General features: G+C 45.5%; 1 protein-coding gene across 1 annotated transcript; it reads left to right on the top strand.

Moving 5' to 3' along the window:
* Positions 1 to 1,322: 1,322 nt before the first annotated feature.
* LOC147122980 (permeability factor 2-like) lies at positions 1,323 to 22,338 on the top strand. The gene is made up of 3 exons (XM_086003961.1): positions 1,323 to 1,535; positions 21,357 to 21,483; positions 22,185 to 22,338. Exons 1-3 carry the CDS (start codon positions 1,478 to 1,480, stop codon positions 22,321 to 22,323), a joined length of 324 nt encoding a protein of 107 aa, XP_085860087.1. The 5' UTR covers positions 1,323 to 1,477; the 3' UTR covers positions 22,324 to 22,338.
* The last annotated feature ends 997 nt before the right edge of the window (positions 22,339 to 23,335 follow it).

Here is a 23,335-nt window from a genome sequence, read left to right as displayed (position 1 = left end):
CGTGAGCATTGCAGTGTCAGGGCTGTCGGGGCCGAGGGCGCCGTCACTGGGTGTGTATGCTAGTTTCGCTGCACATTCGGCTGCAGACTCCACTTAAAAGGCAATGTTGACTGCCTGTGACAACGACAGATCGTCAGACTCGAGTAACAGTCTTTCACGCGCTCTCACGTTGTTTGTGTGCTCTATTAGTTGATCACGCACCATCTCATCTTGTAATGCACCGTACTTGCATGAGCTAGCTAACCTCCTCAAATTAGCCACGTATTGATGCACCGACTCGCCGAGGAGTTGGTGACGCTGTCTAAAAATGAATCGCCACAGGAGGGCACTTTGTGGGGCAGAGAAGTGTGTGCTTAACAGAGCCACAGCCTCATCATATGTTTGGATTGAGTCTGCTGTGCATAATGTCCCAAGAACACGCTGGCCCTCCGCTCCCAAGCAATGGGATAACAGTGCCTTTTTCCGAGCCGTACTCACAGTTTCTAGTCCAAGAGCAATGAGGTAGGTTTCAAAGGACTGTAACCAGTGAACCCATGGGATTGGGGGCTCACCTGGTAGTGCAAGGAAGGGAGGAGGTGGTGGAAGAGAGATTTCAGCCATCCTTGTCGCCAAATGTTGCGTTTGCAAAGATAATCCAGAGACCGTCAGCAGAGTTCAGTTCATGGTGCTTTTATAATGGCTGCCACACACACACGCTTCCAGGCACAAGCAATCGAATACCTATCACCAATGTCAGACATAACAGGCTGAATGCAGGGCTCTCTCAAATCTGTTCGCCAGGGGTCTCCAGATCTACACTCGGTGCTTCTGCTGGGGAGGAGGCACCAGCTTGTCCTGGAAGTTGCTGGGTGGGGAAACAGGCACAGACAGGCGGTCACAGACTACCATGAAGCTGCCACAATTTGTCTTCAACAAATAAAAGGGCTGGTTGGCGTGCATGCAAATACACAAACTTTAGAAGTGGGAGAACAAGCTGAGGAAGCTGTAAAAAGAAAAGCCCAAAGGATCCTTGGGATTATAAATAGTGGTATAAAGTACAAAAGCAGAGAGGCAATGAGAAACGTATACAAATTATTGGTTATACAAATCGTAGACAATGGAAAAGAAAATCAAGTAAACTGTAAAATGGGCTGTCAATTTGCTATCACCTAGTCTGTGCTACTGCTCAAGATGCAAAACAGTGAAATGGACAGAATACAAAAAATGGGAAATGTATGTTCTTTGCTTGAATGCTTCAACCCCAAGCTAAACCTTTTTCCTGGCTGTCATTCTCAGTTGCCAGGCCAAGCGTGAGCTGTTGAGGGGGGAATGTCATTTGCGGTTGCTGGAGGTACATTGGTTGTTGGTCTGATTATATGGTTGTTGGTCTGATTATATAAGTGTCCTTGAGCTGTTTGTCTCCAAACAAAGGGAAATGTAGAGCAGCAGTTAGTGCTGGCCTGCAGAGCTAAACACGCAGTTCAGAAGAAGCAAGAAGATGAACAGAGGAGCCACTGTGACAATTCTTCTCCTGCTTCTGTGTGCAGCTGCTCAAGGTGTGTGGAAATTGTCATATTCCTTATCAGAATCAGGATGATTTACTATGTACATTATTTAATAGAGACCAACTGTGAACCTAAAAATATTTTTTTCAGTATTAACCTTATTACATATCATAAGGCTTGATTGGAGGTTATGAATGCTAAAGCTTTTGAGATCAGTCTGATCATGCTGTGAAACATCGACCCTGATTTTGACAGGGGTGTGTTGCATAGGCAGGGGTTGCGGGGGGTGGAGTTTTGGAATTTTGACTCCAGGATCCCTGGCTGGAAGTCAGTCTGATTGACAGGCTTGGCTTCCAGTCGGGCTGGGAGCACTCCAGAGCAGGCTGCAGCCCCGGGTAAAGAGCCTGTAGCTGCTACTGGGAGCGTGGGGTAGTCCGTTCCCGAGCCTGGAGAGGGGGTCTGGTCCCCAACCCTGGGGGGAGTTTTTGTATGGGGGTGGTCTGATGGTGGGTGGGGGTCCAGTCCAAGGCATGAGGGTAAGCTTGAGGGGCTGGGGTGAAGCACTCCTGCTCCTCCTGGCCCACAAGTAGTGCGTACCTTCTCCACGAAGCAGTCCTCGCTTCCCTTCAGCTGATGGTTTTACGGCGGTCCGGGAAACCCAACCGACCAGGATTAAACCTGTGGAGTGATTATTTGCAACGTATTTTTGACTCTCACTGTGCATGCGTGCCCTTTTGGCACTGCATATGTGCACTTGATCCGGTCACGCATGTGCAGTATCAAACGAGGCGGCGGATGCAACCTGCACCGCACGCTTTCCTCGACTCCGTGCGGAGAAGGTCAGGGGTCAGATGTTGGGGGGAGAGAGGAGAGGGGATCAAAGGGGGGAGAGAGGGAATCTAAGGTAGAGCGGGAATCGAAGGTGGGGAGGGAGGATTGAAAGGGGGGAGGAGAGGGGATCGAAGGAGGGGAGAGGGGAGGGGATCGAAATGGTGAATAGGAAGGAAAGAACAAACGGCACTATTTCAAGAAGAGCAGGGGCGTCCTCGTGGTATTCTAGCCAATATCAATGAACAGCACCTAAACAGATTATCTGGTCATTTATCTAATTGCAGTTTGTGGGTCTTGGTGAGTGCTAATTGGCTGCTGCATTTCCCTACATTACAACAGTGACTGCATTTCAAAAGTGTTTCATTGGTTTTAAAGCACTTTGGGTGCCCTGGCACCATGAAAGGTGCTATATAAATGAAAGTTTTTTCTTTTGTTCCTATTCACCATTTCGATTTTTTTAAAGCAGGTGGTTGGTATTGCAGCATATTCAGCGTTAGAGAGGTTAAATATAATTTTGCCATGCTCTCTGTATATGTTGACTCTTATCCAGACATCCATCAGGTACAGATGGCACCAGGATTGCCACCTAACCAGAGATTTCAAGATTAAAGCCAGTTTTCAAAATGGAAGCCCTATAGAACAGAAAGGAATAAATTCTAATTTCACTGCCAGGGCAGTAAATCCAGTGGAGGGATCGCCTGCCCATTGTAGAACCGGTCCAATCTGCATTTCATATCAGTGCCATGATCCACTTCACGAGATTACTGTCCAGGCAGTGAAGATGGGAATTTACTCTCAAAAGCTCAAAAAAGCAATGACTTAGCTAATCAGTATATGCTTGCTGGTCATGGATAACATTACTTGTGAACACAGAGGGGAGTTTTAACCTTAAAAAACGGGTGGGTTGGGAGCATGGGGGGAGTTAAAGTGTTAAAAATGTGAATCCCGACCTAAACCTGCCTCCAGCCCACCCACTTCCGGTTTTAACGGAGACAGGACAGGGGCGGGCAGCCAACCCGCTGCCTGGAGGCGGGCCGTCTATTTAAATATTGTAATGAGGCTGGGAGTCTCTTCTTTAATCACCATTTTGTGTTTAACTGTAGCTGGTCAAGTTTTGCACACATCCTGAAACTTGCCAGCTACAGCAAGGCGAGGACTACTGCATCCAGGAGGTAAGTGCCTTTACACCTACCTCCTGGATCCAGGGTCACTGCCTAACCCTTCCCCCGCGATCGGAGACCCCCCACGAGGCCTCCGATCTACTCCCCAGGATGTACCAGAGAGGATAACAGACCCAGAGTTGTTATCTTCTAAACATTACATGTTCTAAATATCAACATTTATAGGCAGTTACTCATGTGTAATTATATAGCACCTTGGTATCAGAGGATTATGGTTTCTCAGAGGGTATCAGAGTAGACAGCAAAAAATGAAGCCAAACTGAATGGATAATCTGATGTGTCCCACCTGGAGGAAATGAAAATAAAGAATGGAGCCAGTTCCTTTTACGCAGCTCAGTTTTGTGACCTGGAACCCTCTGCCCCCCACCCCCACTCATGTGAGAAGTAAAGTACAAACTGGCCAACATAAGGCTTGCACCCAAGAACCTGCGATTAAGGCCCGCGATGGTCTGGACCCCTCCCGCTCCTCCGGCCGGCCAGTGATGTTGTGGACTCCCCACCCCCGTGCTGGTCCCGATCCGCGATCGCGATCTTTTCAGACCCCCGGCTCCTCCGGTTGGCCCCTGGCGACCCCGCCGCGATCCCTCCCTCCCTCCTCTGTGTGGACTAGTGCCGCAGGCCTACCTGCCCGGAGCCAGCCAGCCTCTCAATCTGGCTGGCTGCGGGTGGGAAACAGAGACTTCCCATTCAAATCAGGCCCTGCTATTAAATTTGGCAGGGCTTGCGGGAAACCCATTCTCCAGGGTTTCCCCACTGCCTTGGCGCCCAACCGCCCCCAGCCTGCCCTCCCCATTAAAATTCAGCCAAGAGTCAGGCAGTAATGGAACCACCTTTATGTTTTAATTTTTATATAATGTTGATGGACATTTATTATATGGATAATATGTGCTTTAATTTTTTTAATAAAATTGGCTTGGGAAGCTGTTGTACCACTTATATTTACATAGAGAGCACATGTATGGACCATCAGTTTATATAAAACAAGCTGCCAAATCCTGGGTACTTTTAGGACTCATGAATTATGATTGTCTTGACACAAATAGTTGGTTTTGTGCACACTACTGTTTCTGCAAATTGTTAGCATTAATATTTTCATGGTTGAAAATTGCAATAAGAATTAAACAGTTCACCAGCTTCAGTAAGGTGTTCTTGAAATAGCTCCACTGAGCATGAATCAGTGGTTTTCACTTAATACTTGTAGTATAAAAATATTCCTTATACTACTTTCCTTCTATCACAATGATTCTACATCATACAAGAGACACTTACAACAAATTGGCATGTTGTAACAAATTCCCACAGATCAGATTTATCAGATTTGGAACCTAGATAAATTCAGAGGATTTGTAGGTTACATTTAAGAAATTAAGAACTTGCATTTATATAGTGCCTTTCAAAAGAACATTAGCACATAACAAATAGGAGCAGGAATAGGCCATTTGGCCCCTCGAGCCTGCTCCGCCATTCAATGTGATCATGGCTGATCATCCAAATTCAGTGTCCTGTCCTTGCTTTCTCCCGATATCCCTTGATCCTCTTAGCCTTAAGAAATATATCTAACTCCTTCTTGAATATATTTAATGAATTGGCCTCAACTGTCTTCTGTGGTAGAGAACTCCACAGGTTCACCACTCTCTGGGTGAAGAAATTCCTCCACATCTCAGTCCTAATTGGCTTACCCCTTATCTTTAGACTGTGACCCCTGCTTTTGGACTCCCCCGCCATCAGGAACAGCCTTCCTGCATCAAGTCTGTCTAGCCCTGTTAGAATTTTATAAGTTTCAATGAGATTCCCTCTCATTCTTCTAAACTCTAGCGAATATAAGCCTAATCGATCCAATCTCTCTTCATATGTCATTCCTGCCATCCCAGATATCAGTCTGGTGAATCTTTGCTGCACTCCCTCCATGGCAAGAACATCCTTCCTCAGATAAGGCGACCAAAACTGCACACAATACTCAAGGTGTGGTCTCACCAAGGCCCTGTACAACTGCAGCAAGACATCCTTGTTCCTGTACTCAAACCCTCTCACTACAAAGGCCAACATACCATTTGCTTTCTTAACCGCCTGCTGCACCTGCATGCTTACCTTCAGCGACTGGTGCACAAGGACACCCAGGTCTTGTTGCATTTCCCCTTTTCCCAAACTATTGCTATTCAGATAATAATATGTCTTCCTGTTTTTGCCACCAAAGTGGATAACCTCGCATTTATCCACATTATACTGCATCTGCCATGCATCTGCCCAATCACCCAACCTGTCCAAATCATACTGGAGTTTCTCTGCATGCTCCTCACAGCACACACGCCCACCCAGCTTTGTGTCATCTGTAAACTTGGAGATATTACATCTAGTTCCCTCGTCTAGATCATTAATATATATTGTGAACAGCTGGGGTCCTAGCACCGATCCCTGTGGTACCCCACTAGTCACTGCCTGCCACTTGGAAAACGACCCGTTTATTCCAACTCTTTGCTTCCTGTCTGCCAACCAGTTCTCTGTCCAAGTCAGTACCTTACCCCCAATCCCATGTGCTTTAACTTTGCATGCTAGTCTCTTATGTGGGACATTATCAAGAGCCTTCTGAAAGTTCAAATACACCACATCCACTGGTTCTCCCTTATCTATTCCACCAGTTACATCCTCAAAAAATTCCAGTAGATTAGTCAAGCATGATTTACCTTTTGTAAATCCATGTTGGCTTTGTCCGATCCTGTCACTGTTTTCCAAGTGCTCTGCTATTACATCTTTTTTAATGGACTCTAGCATTTTCTCCGCTACCGATATCAGGCTTACCAGTCTATCATTCCCTGTTTTTTTCTCCACCACCTTTTTTAAATAGTGGGGTTACATTAGTTACCCTTCAATCCATGGGAACTGTTCCAGAGTCTATAGAATTTTGGAAGATGACCAGCAATGTATCTATTATTTCTAGGACCACTTCCTTAAGTACCCTAGGATGTAGATTATCAGGCCATGGGAATTTATTTGCTTTCAATCCCGTCAATTTCCCCAACACCATTTCCCTACAAATACTGATTTTATTCAGTTCCTCCCTCTCATTAGATCCTATGTTCCCCGACATCTCTGGGAGTTTATTTGTGTCCTCCTTTGTGAAGACAGAACCAAAGTATGTATTTAATTGGTCCGCCATGTCTTTGTTCCCCATTATAAATTCCCCTGATTCTGACTGCAAGGGACCTACGCTTGACTTTACCAATATTTTTCTCTTCACATATCTATAGAAGCTTTTACAGTCAGTTTTTATGTTCCCTGCAAGCTTACTCTCATAATCTATTTTCCCTTTCTTAATTAATCCCATTGTCCTCCTTTGCTGAATCCTAAACTGCTCCCAATCCTCAGGTTTGCTGCTTTTTCTGGCCAATTTATATGTCCTTTCCTTGGACCTTATGCTATCCCTAATTTCCCTTGTTAGCCAATGTAGAGTCACCTTTTTTGTTTTATTGTTATGCAAACAGGGATGAACAAATTCTGTAGTTCATTCATGCGATCTTTATATGTTTGCCATTGCCTATTCACCGTCAACCCTTTAAGCAACATTCCCCAATCCATCCTAGCCAACTCGTGCCTCATACCATTGTAGTTTCCTTTATTTACATTCAATACCCAAGTCTCTGAATCAACTACTTCACTCTCCGTCTTAATGAAGAATTCTACATATGATGATCACTCCTCCCCAAGAAGCCTCGCACAACAAGATTGCTAATTAATCCTTTCTCATTACATAATATCCAGTCTAAGATGGCCTGATCTCTAGTTGGTTGCTCAACATATTGGTCCAGGAAACCATCCCGTATACACTCTAGGAATTCCTCTTCCACAGTATTGTTACTAATTTGGTTAGCCCAATCTATATGTAGATTAAAGTCACCCATGATAACTGCTGTGCCCTTATTGCACGCATCTCTAATTCCTGTTTAATGCCATCCCCAACCTCAGCATTACTGTTTGGGGGTGTGTATACAACTCCCACTAACATTTTCTGCCCCTTGGTATTACTCAGCTCTACCCATACAGATTCCACATCATCAGAGCCAATATCCTTCATTACTATTGTGTTAATCTCCTCTGTAACCAGCAATGCTCCCCCACCACCTTTTCCTTTTTGCCTGTCCTTCCTGAATATTGAATAGCCCTGGATGTTGAATTCCCAGCCTTGGTCACCCCGGAGCCATGTCTCCGTAATCCCAATTATATCATATCCGTTTACATCTATTTGTGCAGTTAATTCATCCACCTTATTACCAATGCTCCTTGCATTACGACACAAAGCCTTCAGGCTTGTTTTTTTAACAATCTTAGACCTTTTAGAATTACTATTTACTGCGGCCATGTTTGATTTACACCCTTGATTTCTCTGACTTCCACTTTTGCTTTTCTCCTTCCTGTCTTTTGCTTCTATCCTTGCTTCCCTTTCCTCTCTCTCCCTGCACAGGTTCCCAACCCCCTGCCACTTTAGTTTAAACCCTCCCCAACAGCACTAACAAACACTCCCCCTAGGACATCGGTCTCGGTCCTGCCCAGGTGCAAACCATCCAATTTGTACTGGTCCTACCTCCCCCAGAACCGGTTCCAATGTCCCAGGAATTTGAATCCACCCCCCTTGCACCATTCCTCTAGCCATGTATTCATCTGAAATATCCTTCTATTTCTACTCTGACTAGCACGTGGCACTGGTAGCAATCCTGAAATTACTACCTTTGAGGTCCTATTTTTTAATTTACCTCCTAACTCCCTATATTCAGCTTTTAGGACCTCATCCCGGTTTTTACCTATATCATTGGTACCTATATGCACCACAACAACTGGCTGCTCACCCTCCCCCTCCAGAATGCCCTGCAGCCGCTCCGAGACATCCTTTACCCTTGCCCGCAACATACCATCCTGGAGTCTCATTTGCGGCCGCAGAAATGCTTATCTATTCCCCTTACAATAGAATCCCCTATCACTATAGCTCTCCCGCTCTTTTTCCTCCCGTCCCATGCAGCAGAACCACCCATGGTGCCAGGAAGTTGGTTGCTGCTGCCTTCCCCCAATAAGCCATCCTCCCCAACAATATCCAAAGCGGTATATCTATTTGAGAGTGGGATGGCCATAGGGGACCCCTGCACTACCTGCCTGCGCCTACTACTTTGCCTGGTAGTCACCCATTCCCTTCCTGCCTGTGCAGCCTTTAGCTGATTAAACATGATATCCACGACGTCCTCAGCATCGCAAATGCTCCAGTATGTATCCATTCGCAGCTCCAGCGCTGCAATGCGGTCTGCCAGTAGCTGCAGCTGGATACACTTCCCTGATTTCCCACATAGTGCAGGAGGAGCATGCCACGGGGCTGACATTTGCTGCCATGACTTACCCTTTAATTAATTTAAATTAAATCAATACCACCAATTATACTACAATTAAATGATATACTCAGGGGCCCTTGTTTCCTAGCACTCCCCGCTACACAACAGAGACCTTAGAAACTATAACCACAAAATTAAGATCTTCTAAACTTTATAAACTATGAACCTTAACTGTCAAACTATAGAATAGTATACGTACTCACCCAATCAGCTGCTTCCTCCTGCCCACGTCATGTTTTGAATCGTGACGTGTCTCTGGAACACCGCCGCCAGTCTGTGAAATTGGTAAGCCTCTAAAAAAAGCCCGCAAATGTGAGTTTAAATACTCACTGAACCTCCGCTCTCACCGCTCCCGACACTGGCCTCTGTAAAAAAGCCCGTGAAAGTGAGTTTAAATACTCACTGAACCTCCGCTCTTACCGCTCCCGACACATGGCTGATCTTCTACCTCAACTCCACTTTCCTGCATTATCCCCATCTCCTGTGATTTCCTTAATATCCAAAAATCTATCGATCTCTGTCTTGAATATACTCAACGACTGTGTCTCCACAGCCCTCTGGGGTAGAGAATTCCAAAGATTCACCACCCTCTGAGTGAAGACATTTCTCCTAATCTCAGTCCTAAATGGCTGACCCCTTATTCTGAGACTGTGACCCCTGGTTCTAGACTACCCAGCTAGGGGAAACATCCTCCCTGCATCTACCCTGTCAATCCCTGTAAGAATTTTGTATGTTTCAATGAGATCACCTCTCATTCTTCTAAACTCTAGAGAATAAAGGCCTAGTCTACTCAATCTCTCCTCATAGGACAATCCCCCCATCCCAGGAACCAATCTGGTGAACCTTTGTTGCACTCCCTCTATGGCAAGTATATCCTTCCTTAGGCAAGGAGACCAAAACTGTACACAATACTCCAGGTATGGTCTCACCAGGGCCCTATATAATTGCAGTAAGACGTCTTTACTCTTATACTCAAATCCTCTTGTAATAAAGGCCAACATACCATTTGTTTTCCTAATTGCTTGCTGTACCTTCATGGTAACTTTCAGTGATTTGTGTACAAGGACACCCAGGTCCCTCTGAACACCAACATTTCCCAATCTCTCACCATTTAAAAAATACTCTGCTTTTCTATTTTTCCTACCGACGTGGATAACTTCACATTTCTCCACGTTATATTCCATGTGCCATGTTCTTGCCCATTCCCTTAGCCTGTCTATATCCCCTTGAAGCCTCTTTGCATTCTCCTCACAACTTACATTCCCACCTAGCTTTGTATCATCAGCAAACTTGGATATATTACATTTGGTCCCCTCATCCAAATCATTGATATAGATTGTGAATAGCTGAGGCCCAAGCACTGATCTTTGCAGTACCCCACTAATTGCAGCCTGCAGACCTAAGAATGACCCATTTATTCCTACTATCTGTTTTCTGTTTGTTAACCAATCCTCAAACCATGCTAAGATATTACCCTCAATCCCATGAGCCCTAATTTTGTTTAATAACCTCTTGTGTGGCACCTTATCGAATGCCTTCGGAAAATCCAAATACACCACATCCACCGGTTCCCCCTTATCTACTCTGCTAGTTACAACCTCAAAAAATCTTAACCGATTTGTCAAACATGATTTCCCTTTCATAAATCCGTGTTGACTCTGCCCAATCCTATTATTATTTTTTAAGTGCCCGGTTACCACATCCTTAATAATAGACTCTAGCATTTTCCCTACTACTGATGTAAGGCTAGCTGGTCTGTAGTTCCCCATTTTCTCTCTCCTTCCTTTTTTAAATAGTGGGGTTACATTTGCTACATTCCAGTCCACGGGAACTGTTCTAGAATCTATGGAATTTTAGAAGATGACAACCAATGCATCCACTATCTCTATAGCCACCTCTTTTAAAACTCTAAGATGTAGGCCATCAGGTCCAGGGGATTTATTGGCTTTCAGTCCAATTAATTTCTCCAGTACTATTTTTTTTCTAATACTAATATCTTTCAGTTCCTCATTCTCACTAGACCCACTATTTCTGGAAGGTTTTTTGCCTCTTCTTCCGTGAAAACAGACACAGAGGCCACGATTTGTCCTTTGGAGGCGGGTTGGGTGCGGGTCAGGTGGTTTCCAGCTTCCAGTCCCGCCCCCAACTGCATCCGGCCCACAGACGTGATTTTATGTTGATTGACCTTGTGGGCTTGCCGGCCTATTAAGAGGAAGCCGGTCATATGACATCATTTGATGACGTGTCATCTGCCGGTATTCTTAAAGGGACCACGCACAATTTTTTTTTGACTGCTGATTTTTCAGTGTTTGACAGCATTGAGGTGCTGCAAACACTGACAATCACTGTACAAAGATCAGCTCTTGCACCCAGGCTCTCTAATGACTTCCTCCATAGGCTGGAATAGATGGCAGCTGCAGGTGAGGTGACAGAAGCGATCTGTCACTGGTGAGAGAGGTTCTCCCAATGAGGTTGCACTGGAAATGGATTTACAAACTTATTACCTAAAGAAATGTGTAAATGTATTAAAAATGAATTTCCCAACATTTTCTTACCCCTGAGACTCACCAGTGCACCATTGGATCCTTCACACCACTTCTGCAGCTGTCATCAATCCAGAAACATTACAGCAGACTCACAACAGGCCACACTTACCTGGCATGGTGTCCAGATGTCGGGAAGCCCGAGCCAGAAGCGGCAAAATTAAAAAATAGCCTGTCAACTCCTATCAACTACCTGTTAATAGGCAGGTAATTGGTTTTAATCCTCTTCCCGCTGCTAGGTGTCGGGTCCATGCGCAAATCGGAGACCCGACACTTGGAAAAATTGTTTGGAGGTGGGTTGATGGTGGGATTGGAACCTGCCATCAATCAAAATGATTTTACCCTTTGACCGGCCTCCAAACCTGCCCTCTGAGCGCTGGCAAAATCCAGCCCAAAGTATTTGTTTAATTTCTCTGCCATTTCCTTATTTCCCATTATAATTTCTCCTGTCTCAGCCTGTAAGGGACTCATGTTTACTTTCACTAATCTTTTCCTTTTTACACACTTATAGAAGCTTTTACAGTCTGTTTTTATGTCTCTCGCTAGTTTACGCTCATATTCTATTTTCCCTTCCTTTATCAATTTCTTGGTCCTCCTTTGCTGAATTCTAAAAATCCTCCCAACCCTCAGGCTTACTACTCTTTTTGGCAACATTATAAGCCTCTTCCTTTAATCTAATACTATTTTTAATTTCTCTTTTAGCCAGAGTTGGTGCATTTTTCCCATGGTATTTTTACTCCTTAAGGGAAAGTATATTTGTTGCAAATTATGAATTATTTCTTTAAATGTTTGCCATTGCTTTTCTACTGTCATATCTTTTAGTCTAGTTTCCCAACTTACCTTAGCCAACTCGCCTCTCATAACTATATAGTTTGCTTTGTTCAGGTTTCAGACCCTAGTTTAGGACTTAACTAAATCACTCTCAAACTCAGCATAAATTTCTATCATTTTATGATCACTGCTCCCCAAAGGCTCCTTTACTACAAGGTTATTAGTTAACCCTGTCTCATTGCAGAGTACTAGATTTAAAATAGTCAATTCCCTCATAGGCTCATTAAAATACTTGATAGAAAACTATCTTGAATGCATACCATGGATACTTCTTCTGCACCATTTCTGCAAATTTGGTTTGCCCAGTCTCTATGAAAGTTAAAGGGGGAGAAATTGGGTGAGTAGCGCCACCTGTTAGTGCCTAAAGAGGCAGGCAGTGGCTGTAGGGCCACTGGCTGCGCCTCCCGTGATATTCAGGAGGGGCGCTAATGGTGGCGTTAGCCTGTTGTGCTGCACCACCACCGATGACGTCATCGGTGTGCGCAGCACCCCATTCGTGCCCCTTTCGCGATATTTGGTAGCGAATGCCGCAGTTGCGCCGTTCGCTACCCGCGCCCGGTTCACGGGGCCTTATTGTGCCAGCAGCGGCGCAAGTTAAGGTGGAGGTGCGGGGCGGCCGCTTTTTTGGCGGCCGCCTGCCAGCACCTCCGTCCCCGGCCTCCTAACCCGCCCCCCACCCGCAGCATTGCCGGCTGTTTCCCGAGAGCCCGGCACTTCTCCTTGGTGCCGGGCTCATTTGCCGGCACTCGCGAGCGGGGATCGCGCTGTTGCAGGCACCTCCCCCTTAACAGTGGGAGGAAGGCCTGCAGTACCGCAGCGTGCCGTGCCGCAGCGCGTGGCGCGGCACGTTGCGCTGCGATAATCAGTTTCAGCGCCCTAAGAGGGATGCGGAGCGCCTCGTGCCTCGCCCCGTGTCCCTCGAGGGGCACTGAAACTGAATTTCTGGCGATCGGTATTACTCCGATCGTTGTGCTAAATCCTGCGCTCAGGCGACTTTTGCGCCACTTTGGCGCCCCAACCCAATTTCTAGGCCAAAGTCTCCCATGATTACTGTATTCCCCTTGTTACATGCATCTCTAATTTCCTGATTTATACTCTGCTCGACACTGCAACCACTGTTAGGGGGCTTATAGACAACTCCCACTTGTGTTTTCTGCCCCTTGTTGTTTCTTAGCTCCACAAAAACTGATTCTACATTTTGTTTTTCCGAGCCAAGATCCCTTCTCTCTACTGTCTTTATTCCCTTCTTTATTACCAAGGCTACCCCTCCTCCTTTTCAATTCTGCCTGTCTCATTTAAAAGTCAAATATCCTGGAATATTTAGATCCCAACCTTGATCACTCAGCAACCATGGTCTCTGTAATGGCTATTAAATCAAACCCATTTATTTCTATCTGCGCTATTAATTCATCTATTTTGTTGTGAATGCTTTGTGCATTCAGATACAATAACTTTAGCTTTAACTTTTTTCTATTTTTCCCTGATGTCTTATTATCTTAATTAATCTTTCTGTCCCTTCCTGACCCACTCTGCTTATCTTTACCCAGATCATAGAAACATAGAAACATAGAAGATAGGAGCAGGAGTAGGCCATTCGGCCCTTCGAGCCTGCTCCGCCATTCAATGAGATCATGGCTGATCATCCAAATTCAGTACCCTGTCCCTGCCTTCTCCCCATATCCCTTGATCCCTTTAGCCTCAAGAAACATATCCAACTCTTTCTTGAATATATTTAATGAACTGGCCTCCACCGCCCTCTGTGGCAGAGAATTCCACAGGTTCACCACTCTCTGGGTGAAGTAATTCCTCCTCATTTCTGTCCTAAATGGCTTACCCCTTATCCTTTGACTATGACCCCTGCTCTGGACTCCCCGACCATCAGAAACATCCTTTCTGCATCTAGTCTGTCCAGGCCTGACAGAATTTTATAGGTTTCGATGAGATCCCCTCTCAATCTTCTAAACTCCAGTGAGTATAAGCCCAATTGACACAATCTCTCCTCGTACGTCATTCCTGCCATCCCAGGTATCAGCCTGGTGAATCTTCGCTGCACTCCCTCCATGGCAAGAACGTCTTTCCTCAGGTAAGGTGACCAAAACTGCACACAATACTCAAGGTGTGGTCTCACCAAGGCCCTGTACAACTGCAGCAAGACATCCTTGTTCTTGTACTCGAACCCTCTTGCTACGAAGGCCAACATACCATTTGCCTTCTTAACCGCCTGCTGCACCTGCATACTTACCTTCAGCGACTGGTGCACAATAACACCCAGGTCTCTTTGCACTTCCCCTTCTCTCAATCTATTGCCATTCAAATAATAATCTGCCTTCCTGTTTTTGCCACCAAAGTGGATAACCTCACATTTATCCACATTATAGTGCATTTGCCATGTTTCTGCCCAATCACCCAACCTGTCCAAATCGTATTGGAGTTTCACGACATCCTCCTCACAGCTTACCCTCCCACCCAGCTTTGTGTCGTCTGCAAATTTGGAGATATTACATCCAATTCCCTCGTCCAGATCATTAATATATATTGTGAACAGCTGGGGTCCTAGGACTGATCCTTGCGGTACCCCACTAGTCACTGCCTGCCACTCGGAAAACAACCCGTTTATTCCAACTCTTTGCTTTCTGTCCGCCAACCAGTTCTCTATCTACGTCAATACCTTGCCCCCAATCCCATGTGCCTTAATTTTGCATGCTAATCTCTTATGTGGGGCCTTATCGAAAGCCTTCTGAAAGTCCAAATACACCACATCCACTGGTTCTCCCTTATCTATTTTACCAGTTACATCCTCAAAAAATTCCAGTAGATTAGTCAAGCATGATTTACCTTTTGTAAATCCATGTTGACTTTGTCCGATCCTGTCACTGCTTTCCAAGTGCTCTGCTATTACATCTTTTATAATAGACTCTAGCATTTTCCCCACTACCGATGTCAGGCTTACCGGCCTATAATTCCCCACTTTTTCTCTACCACCTTTTTTGAATAGTGGGGTAACATTAGCTACCCTCCATTCCATGGATACTGTTCCAGAGTCTATCGAGTTCTGGAAAATGACCAGCAATGCATCTACTATCTCTAGCGCCACTTCCTTAAGTACCCTTGGATGTAGACCATCAGGCCCTGGGGATTTATCGGCCTTCAGTCCCATCAATTTTCCTAACAACACCATTTCCCTACAGATACTGATTTCTTTCAGTTCCTCCCTCTCATTAGACCCTATGTTCCCCGGCATCTCTGGGAGGTTATTTGTGTCCTCCTTTGTGAAGACAGAACCAAAGTATGTATTTAGTTGGTCTGCCACTTCCTTGTTTCCCATTATAAATTCCCCTGATTCTGACTGTAAGGGACCTACGCTTGACTTCACCAATCTTTTTCTCTTCACATATCCATAAAAGCTTTTACAGTCAGTTTTTATGTTTTCTGCTAGCTTATTTTCATATTCTATTTTCCCTTTCTTAATTAATCCCTTTGTCCTCCTTTGTTAACTCCTAAACTGCTCCCAATCCTCAGGATTATTGCTTTTTCTAGCCAATTTATATGTCCTCTCCTTGGATCTTATGCTATCCATAATTTGCCTTGTTAGCCACGGTTGAGTCACCTTTTTTGTTTTATTTTTATGCCAAACTGGGATGAACAAATTCAGTAGCTCATCCATTTGGTCTTTGAATGTTTGCCATTGCCTATCCACCGTCAACCCTTTGAGTGCCATTCCCCAATCAATCCTACCCAACTCGCTCCTCAGACCATCGTAGTTTCCTTTATTTAAATTCAGGACACTACTCTGCTCTGCAGCCTTGACATTTCTCCTACTGCTTTTGAATTTACCCCCACCCCCCTTCATTATTTTAAAGTCCTATCTACCATCCTAGTTATTCGATTCACCAGGACACTGGTCCCAGTCTGGTTTAAATGGAGCCCGTCCCCATGGAACAGCTCTCACTTTCCCCAGTACTGGTGCCAGTGCCCCATGAATTGAAACCCCTGCCTCCCACACCAATCTTTGAGCCACGCATTTAACCTTCTAATCTGTTTGTCCCTATGCCAATTTGCGCGTGGCTCAGGTAACAGTCCAGCGATCATTACCTGTGAGGTTCTGCATTTTAATTTCGACCCTAGCTCCTCAAGCTCTCTCAACAGAACCACATTCCTAGTTCTACCTATGTCGTTGGTTCCTACATGGACCACAACAACAGGATCCTCCCCCTCCCACTCCAAGCTCTTCTCTAGCCACGAGGAGACATCTTTTACCCTGGCACCGGGCAGACAACACAACCTTCAGAACTCCCGGTCATGGCTGCAGAGAAGATTAACCATCTCTCTGACCATTGCTTCCCCTACCACATTCCTTTTCACTCCTCCCACTTGACTTGTGCCATGGTGTCATGGTCAGTTTGCTCATCCACCCTGTCATCATAGAGTCACGGGGTAAAAGTTAGCGCCCCCTGCGGTCGATTTTCCCAGGTAGCGCCCCGAGAGGGAGGAGGGGCGCTACTGGAAGCGCCCCGCATCCCTCTTGGGGCACTGCAAGCCAATATCTCAGCCCTACATGCTGCAGCACATGTGCCGTGGTACTGCAGGCCTTCCTCCCCTTATTAAAGGGGAGGGGCCTGGCGCAGTGCGTCCCGGCGTGCAGCTGGGCCACCAGGGATCGGGCGTGCCGGCAAACGAGCCCGGCACTCAAGAGGAGTGCTGGGCTCATGAAGAACAGCTGGCACCCCCTGGGGGGGCTTCACGGGTGCCGGGGACAGCAATGGGGGCAGGTGCTGGCAGGCAGCCAGAAACAAAAATGGCCATCCGCCACCTCCCCTTTAACTAATGCCGCCCCGGCTGCAGATAGGCTCCCCTGACCCCGGCGGACATAGCGTCTGGCGGTATGTCGGGGGGCGCCACCCAATATTGCAGCCGGGGCACGAGCAGGGCAATGCGCACGTCGATGATGTCATCACCGCCAGTGCTAACAATTATCGCCGCCACTAACCTCCCACTAAATTTCACAGGAGGCGTTAGCGGCGCCGTGCCCAGGCACTAGTTGATTTGCGCCCCATTAGCACCCCCTTAGGGCACTAACAGGAGGTGCAAATCAACCGAATTTAGGCACAGAAGAAGGCCATTCGGCCCATCGAGTCTGTGCCAGATCTCTGTAGAGCAATCCAGTCAGTCCCATTCCCCTGCTCTATCCCCGTAGTCCTGCAATTTATTTCCCTCAAGTGTCTTTCCAGTCTCCCCTTGAAAGCATTGAGTGTCTCCGCTTCCACCACTTCCATCAGCAGTGAATTCCAGGTCATCACCACTTGCTGCGTAAAAAAGTTTTTCCTCACATCCCCCTGTATCTCTTGCCCAAAACTTTGTTCTCATCCCCACAGGAAGCAAATATCTCATACATGTTGGTCAAAGTCAAGGGCCAAGGCTCCTCCATCACTACATCCTGGTTCCCCATACCTTCATGACTCACAGTCACACCCTCCTGTCCCTGACCGTTGACGACCTCTAAAGTACTACTTAACCTAATGAGTGTGACTGCCTCCTGGATCAAAGTGTCCAGGTAACTCTCCCCCTCCTTGATGCCCCACAATGTCTGCACCTCACACTCCAGCTCAACAACTCTGAGCCGAAGTTCCTCGAACTGCAGATACTTACTGCAGATGTGGTTGCTCAGGATCTCACTGGTCTCCACAAACTCCCACATGCTGCAGTTATGGCACACCACCTACCCTGCCATCTCTATCAGACATTCTTTATTTATTTGTTTAGCTATTTTTTATCAATTATTTTAGTTTTATTACTTAATTGGTTTATCTAGTTTTAGTTACTAATTTAATGAAGTAAAGTTATAGCAATTTACAGTTTCTTAGCTAGCTTAGAGACTAAAAAAACTGTAATACTCACCAAACAATCACCTACCTGCTGTCCTGTGATGTCACTCCTTGATTTTCTTTCCTCTCTCCTCCGCTCTTTATTCCCCTGGCTCCACTCCATCATCGACCAGGTCCGCTCTCACCGCTGCTCCCGGTGAGTTTGGGCCTCTCTCTCCTCCGCTCTTTATTCCCCTGGCTCCACTCCATCCCCGACCAGGTCCGCTCTCACCGCTGCTCTCGGTGAGTTTGGGCCTCTCTCTCCTCCGCTCTTTATTCCCCTGGCTGTGCTCCATCCCCGACCAGGTCCACTCTCACCGCTGCTCTCGGTGAGTTTGGGCCTCTCTCTCCTCCGCTCTTTATTCCCCTGGCTCCGCTTCGTCCCCGACCAGGTCCGCTCTCACCGCTGCTCTCGGTGAGGTTGGGCCTCTCTCTCCGCTGCTCTTTATTCCCCTGGCTGTGCTCCGTCCCCGACCAGGTCCGCTCTCGCCGCTGTGAAGGGATAATTACAGTCCTAGCCCTTTTGGGCTATCCCAGATCAGGCGTGTTCCCCAGACGTTCACCTTCAACTTAAGTTAGAGATAGCTGAATTCCATAAGATGGTTAAATGGGTCTAAAGGTTCAGGCTATCTCTCCCTAAAGGAACGGAACGACTGAAGATGTTACCATCCTCCAGATAGTATTTTAATAAGTTGAACTAGGCTGTAACCTTCCAGATATTATGAGGGTCCGGAATAACCCCCAGAATTCCGCCACTCCTTACAAAAGAGTGTACAGAATTTGTGGGTTTGCGAATTTATACAGAATTACTCTTTGAAACAATTCTAAAAATATATAGTTTCATTTAAGAGCCGACATTCATTTAACATCTGCTGAATCAGTCGCAACATTAACAATTCAAAATACAATTAGCTTACATTTCTTATTTCTCAGAGATCCTTATTCTCAAATCTTTACTTCGTCACATTTCTTATTTCTTACTTATTTCTAAATCCAGAACATCCACCAAAATCAATCACTTTGACTACCCGAGACTCATAGTTAAAGATTTACAGAGATTTCTCTGAAGAGTTGATAAACGCTTTGCCCATTCAGCGTGTTCTGACTTTTCTGTTGAAATGGTTTTATTTTTATACTCTTTTGGCAGTGGTTTCTTCTTTGATGTTCTCTGCTGATGTTAGCTAATTGTCTTTATTGATACCTCTATCTTTACTGTCAATTTAACTATTGCATGCATAATTATTTCTCTACTTTTAGGTGTTCCAAAAACCATCATAAAAGCAATGACAGCTATGGTTTCTGTTTGATGTCATTCTTATCGAAGATTTTTCATTCAATTGTTAATGGCCCAGAAATTCGGGTCGGGGTCTTCCCGCGGGTGCAAGCCCCTGACCAACACTTACCTAGCGCGCCAGCAGTTGACCTCTTGGCCTGCATGGAATTCCTCTCCAAGGCCTGTCCCAGAGGCCGGCACACTATGCTGGCGTGCCCCAGGGGCGTAGTTAGTGCGATGCGTCCCCTGGGATCACGTGAGCAACAGGCAGCCAATCGGAGCAGGGAATGCCCCATTCATAAGTCTTGACAGATAGAACTGTCAAAACGTATAAATGCTGAGGCTGTAAAACTGTACTTTACCTTCAAATAAATTTTTAAAAAACATCACACTTTGTAAATAAACTATAAATGACATTAAATAACTATTTTAAACAAAAATTTTAAATTTTTGAAAAAAGTAATTTGATAAAAAAAGGGTCTAAAAATAAACTTACCTTGCTTTCAAGTATTTAAAAGTAAAAAACCTGTGGAAAAAATGTTTTAATTTTAAATAATTGACCACTTACCTTTGAAAATGAAGTCCTTACGGCTGCTTTTTACATTTCTAAAATGTACAGACTTACCTGCACATTAAAGCCTGTAAAAAAAAAGGAAGTTCAACGCGCACGCGCAGACTCCCGCGCGCACGCGTTCGACCTCTGAACCCCTTGGTTCAGAGGATTGGAAGTGCCGGTTTCCTGCGCATGCGTAGTGCATGCAAGATTCCGGCACTTCCATCGGGTCCACGTGTGAGTACTCCATCCGTACTCATGCGTTGGGACCTGAATTTCTGGGCCATTATTGGCTTAACTGCTTTTTACCAGACATTTTGACTCCGTGGTGATCCAAGTTTAATACAAACACAATGCAATTGCTTGGTGTCTCTATTGAAGTCATATTTTCAAAGCCTTCTTGTTGGTATTATATTTACAATATGTAAATCAAAACCACTTTAACTGTGTGTTTACTTGTTTTCCAGCTATCTCAATTGGTTGCATATTTAATCGTGTTTCCTGTCATCCAAGTTTAACATAAAACTATTTGACCAGCAGGTTTCTTTACTTGATGTCATGTATCAAAGTCACATGCCTCTTTTAATGTTTGTATTTCTGTTCCAATGTGTTAGCTCTTAACACTTAAACTGGGCATTCTCATTGTGTTTGTTCCAAACTCTAGACTCTTCGGAAACAAGTCTTTGCTTTTCAATAGGGTCTTTTTCTTGGTCAATATCCCCTTCTCATTTCAAAGCCTGTTTACAACTTTGTTATCAACTGATCTTTATCTCAGAAGCCTGTTCTCTGTTTACAGCCTTTGTCTGCTGAGACTTGTGTCTTTTAAACCCAGTATGTCTTTTATTAATAATATTAGAAATCTGTCCATGGTATCGTGTATTTCTCTGAATCATGGCTATTCCTTCACAGCTGCTCTCGGTGAGTTTGGACCTCTCTCTCCTCCGCTCTTTATTCCCCTGGCTGTGCTCCATCCCTGACCAGGTCCACTCTCACCGCTGCTCTTGGTGAGTTTGGGCCTCTCCCTCCTCCGCTCTTTATTCCCCTGGCTCCACTCCGTCCCCAACCAGGTCCACTCTCACCACTGCACAACTTAAGGATATCTCACAGTTCTTCATTGCCAATGAAGTACTTTTCAAGTATGTTGTAATATAAGAAAATGTGATAGCCTGCAAATAGTACAATGCTGGAGTAGCAGCCTTGATTATGTGTTCAGGTCTCTGGAGTGCGGCTTGAACCCATGCCCTTCAGCCTCAGAGTGAGCCAAAGCTAACACCAATGCTGCAACCTCTGATGTATTCCTGACGCAGGATTTTTTTGATGGATCAAGGTCCAAAAGGCAGAAGAATAGCCTATTTCTCAGAGCTGACATTACTCATGTTACATTCAAGCGTTATTCCCTGATGAATTGATGGATTCTGTTTAATGTACAGGATTCATTTTGAGACGAGCAGGGCGTTGTCGTTGCCCGAGAGCTACGATGGCCTCCATTCCCATGCAGTACATCAAGGATATAAAATTCCTCTCCAGAGGGCCTCACTGCTTCAAAGAACAAGTGATGTAAGTAATCACCCGAATCAGTATGTTGGGGGAGATTTTAGCCTTGCCCGCCCAGCTGAGGCCAGGCGGGTACGCAGTTAAATGCCCCAAGTTACTTACCCACCATGGAGCCAGCAGGATCTCGCCCTCTGCAATTTTAACCTGCTCTGACAGGCGACAAGGACAGCTGGCCAAAGCTGACGGGTCCTTCTTTACATATGCATGACATCATTGGGACCCAACTGCAATTTTACCTGAGGCCTGACCAGTGACGCTGCTGCGGCTTTCCCGCCAGGCCAACCTGGGATGGAAAAGGATCAGCTCCAGAAGAGGCTGAAAAGGTTAAGTGTTTTTCTTTCCTTTATGAGGCCAGAAGGAGCACGAGTGCTCCTCTGAGCCTCACAAAGAAAGCTTAAGTCTCCCCTGCTCTGGACTCCCTCACCCCTCCCGAATGCAAGACCCCCGTGAGACACCCCCAGAACCCGATCCTGCCACCTACATTGTGCTGGCAGGTGGCCTCCAGGCTCCTTTCACTCTATGACCATCTATGCACATTCTCTGCCATTTGCTAATCTGCTGTTAGTTGACATTTTACACTGTGGCAGAAGAATTCTGTATCATTGTTTTAACATCTTTGCCTTTTTGCTTTTTAACATAATCCTTCAAATTTCTTCTAAATTTTACTATTCACACAAAGAATGTATAATTTCTGCTCCTTCTAGTGCTGTTTTAACAATTGGGGGTGAAATCTGCATCAAGCCTCATTCAAACTGGTTGAAAAAAATCAAAAGGGAAGGTAGGTGTCTGACACTCTTTCTTTATGAAATATACATAGGACAGCAATGTACAAAAATACTTTAACAATGTCCATATCTAATATATTACAATCCCTGATTGGGTAACAAAAATCTATGCAGTACTGTTATGCACTGTGATAGGTATTTTCAATATAAAATGATAATAGAATATTTCAGCACAGAAGGAGGCCATTCGGCCCATCGTGCCTATGTCGGGTCTTTGAAAGAGTTATCCAATTAATCGCACTCCCCTGCTCTTTTCTCATAGCCCTGTAATTTTCTCCCTTATACCTTAGGTTACCGTATAGAACAGCAGCTCCTTCTGTGTTAACAATTCGAGCATGCATGTATTTCCACACCCTGTCCACCAGGTGTCTCAGCAGAAATTTGGTACCTGTAAACATAACGTATTAGCAGATGACAGATTTCTACATTATTTTGTGATCTGCAATGTAAGTTTGCAATCAAAAGAAATTGTAATTTAGCCCTTTCTTACTCAAACAATCTCTCAGTGTAGCCAAAATGGTGCTCCCACTCTCCCAAAGTGAAATGCTAACTCAAAAATCCACCGCCTTCCCTCTTTGTGGCCGATTCCTACCCCACTATGCAAGTCAAAATTGGAATTCCTATTTTCTGGACCTGAGCTGTATTGCATTTCCAGGCCATTTGATACTGTAACCGTTGGGAGAATCCTATTCTCGCCTCAAATCCATGATGCGATATGCCCACCACCTGTTGTCTTGAGCTGTTACCGGCTACCTCCCGTCCCCGGCAAGGTCTGTCCGACTCCCTTCCATTGAGAACATTTTTGCCGTGCCCCACGCTGAGTGTGTTTTTGCCAGCCTGACCACTCCCCCACCTCGCTGACGGATTCCTCCCCTGAGTTTGTTTATACCCAGCCCTTCTCCCTCTCCCACACTGAGTGTGTTTATACCCAGCCCTTCTCCCTCTCCCACACTGAGTGTGTTTATACCCAGCCCTTCTCCCTCTCCAGCACTGAGTTTGTTTATACCCAGCCCTTCTCCCTCTCCAGCACTGAGTTTGTTTATACCCAGCCCTTCTCCCTCTCCCGCACT

This window comes from Somniosus microcephalus, chromosome 2, assembly GCF_052327205.1.
Source record: "Somniosus microcephalus isolate GS21.2 chromosome 2, FLI_Smic_1.0, whole genome shotgun sequence".
In the NCBI taxonomy this organism is placed as follows: domain Eukaryota; kingdom Metazoa; phylum Chordata; class Chondrichthyes; order Squaliformes; family Somniosidae; genus Somniosus; species Somniosus microcephalus.
Note: the sequence above shows the minus strand (reverse complement) of the source record. Positions and strands in the feature narration are given on the sequence as shown.

Coding starts and splice junctions, on each gene's coding strand:
- LOC147122980 (XM_086003961.1), top strand. CDS start 1,478: ATGAACAGAGGAGCCACTGTGACAATTCTTCTCCTGCTTCTGTGTGCA. Junction 1,536..21,356: donor TCTGTGTGCAGCTGCTCAAG/GTGTGTGGAAAT, acceptor TTTAATGTACAG/GATTCATTTTGAGACGAGCA. Junction 21,484..22,184: donor TGCTTCAAAGAACAAGTGAT/GTAAGTAATCAC, acceptor TGCTCCTTCTAG/TGCTGTTTTAACAATTGGGG.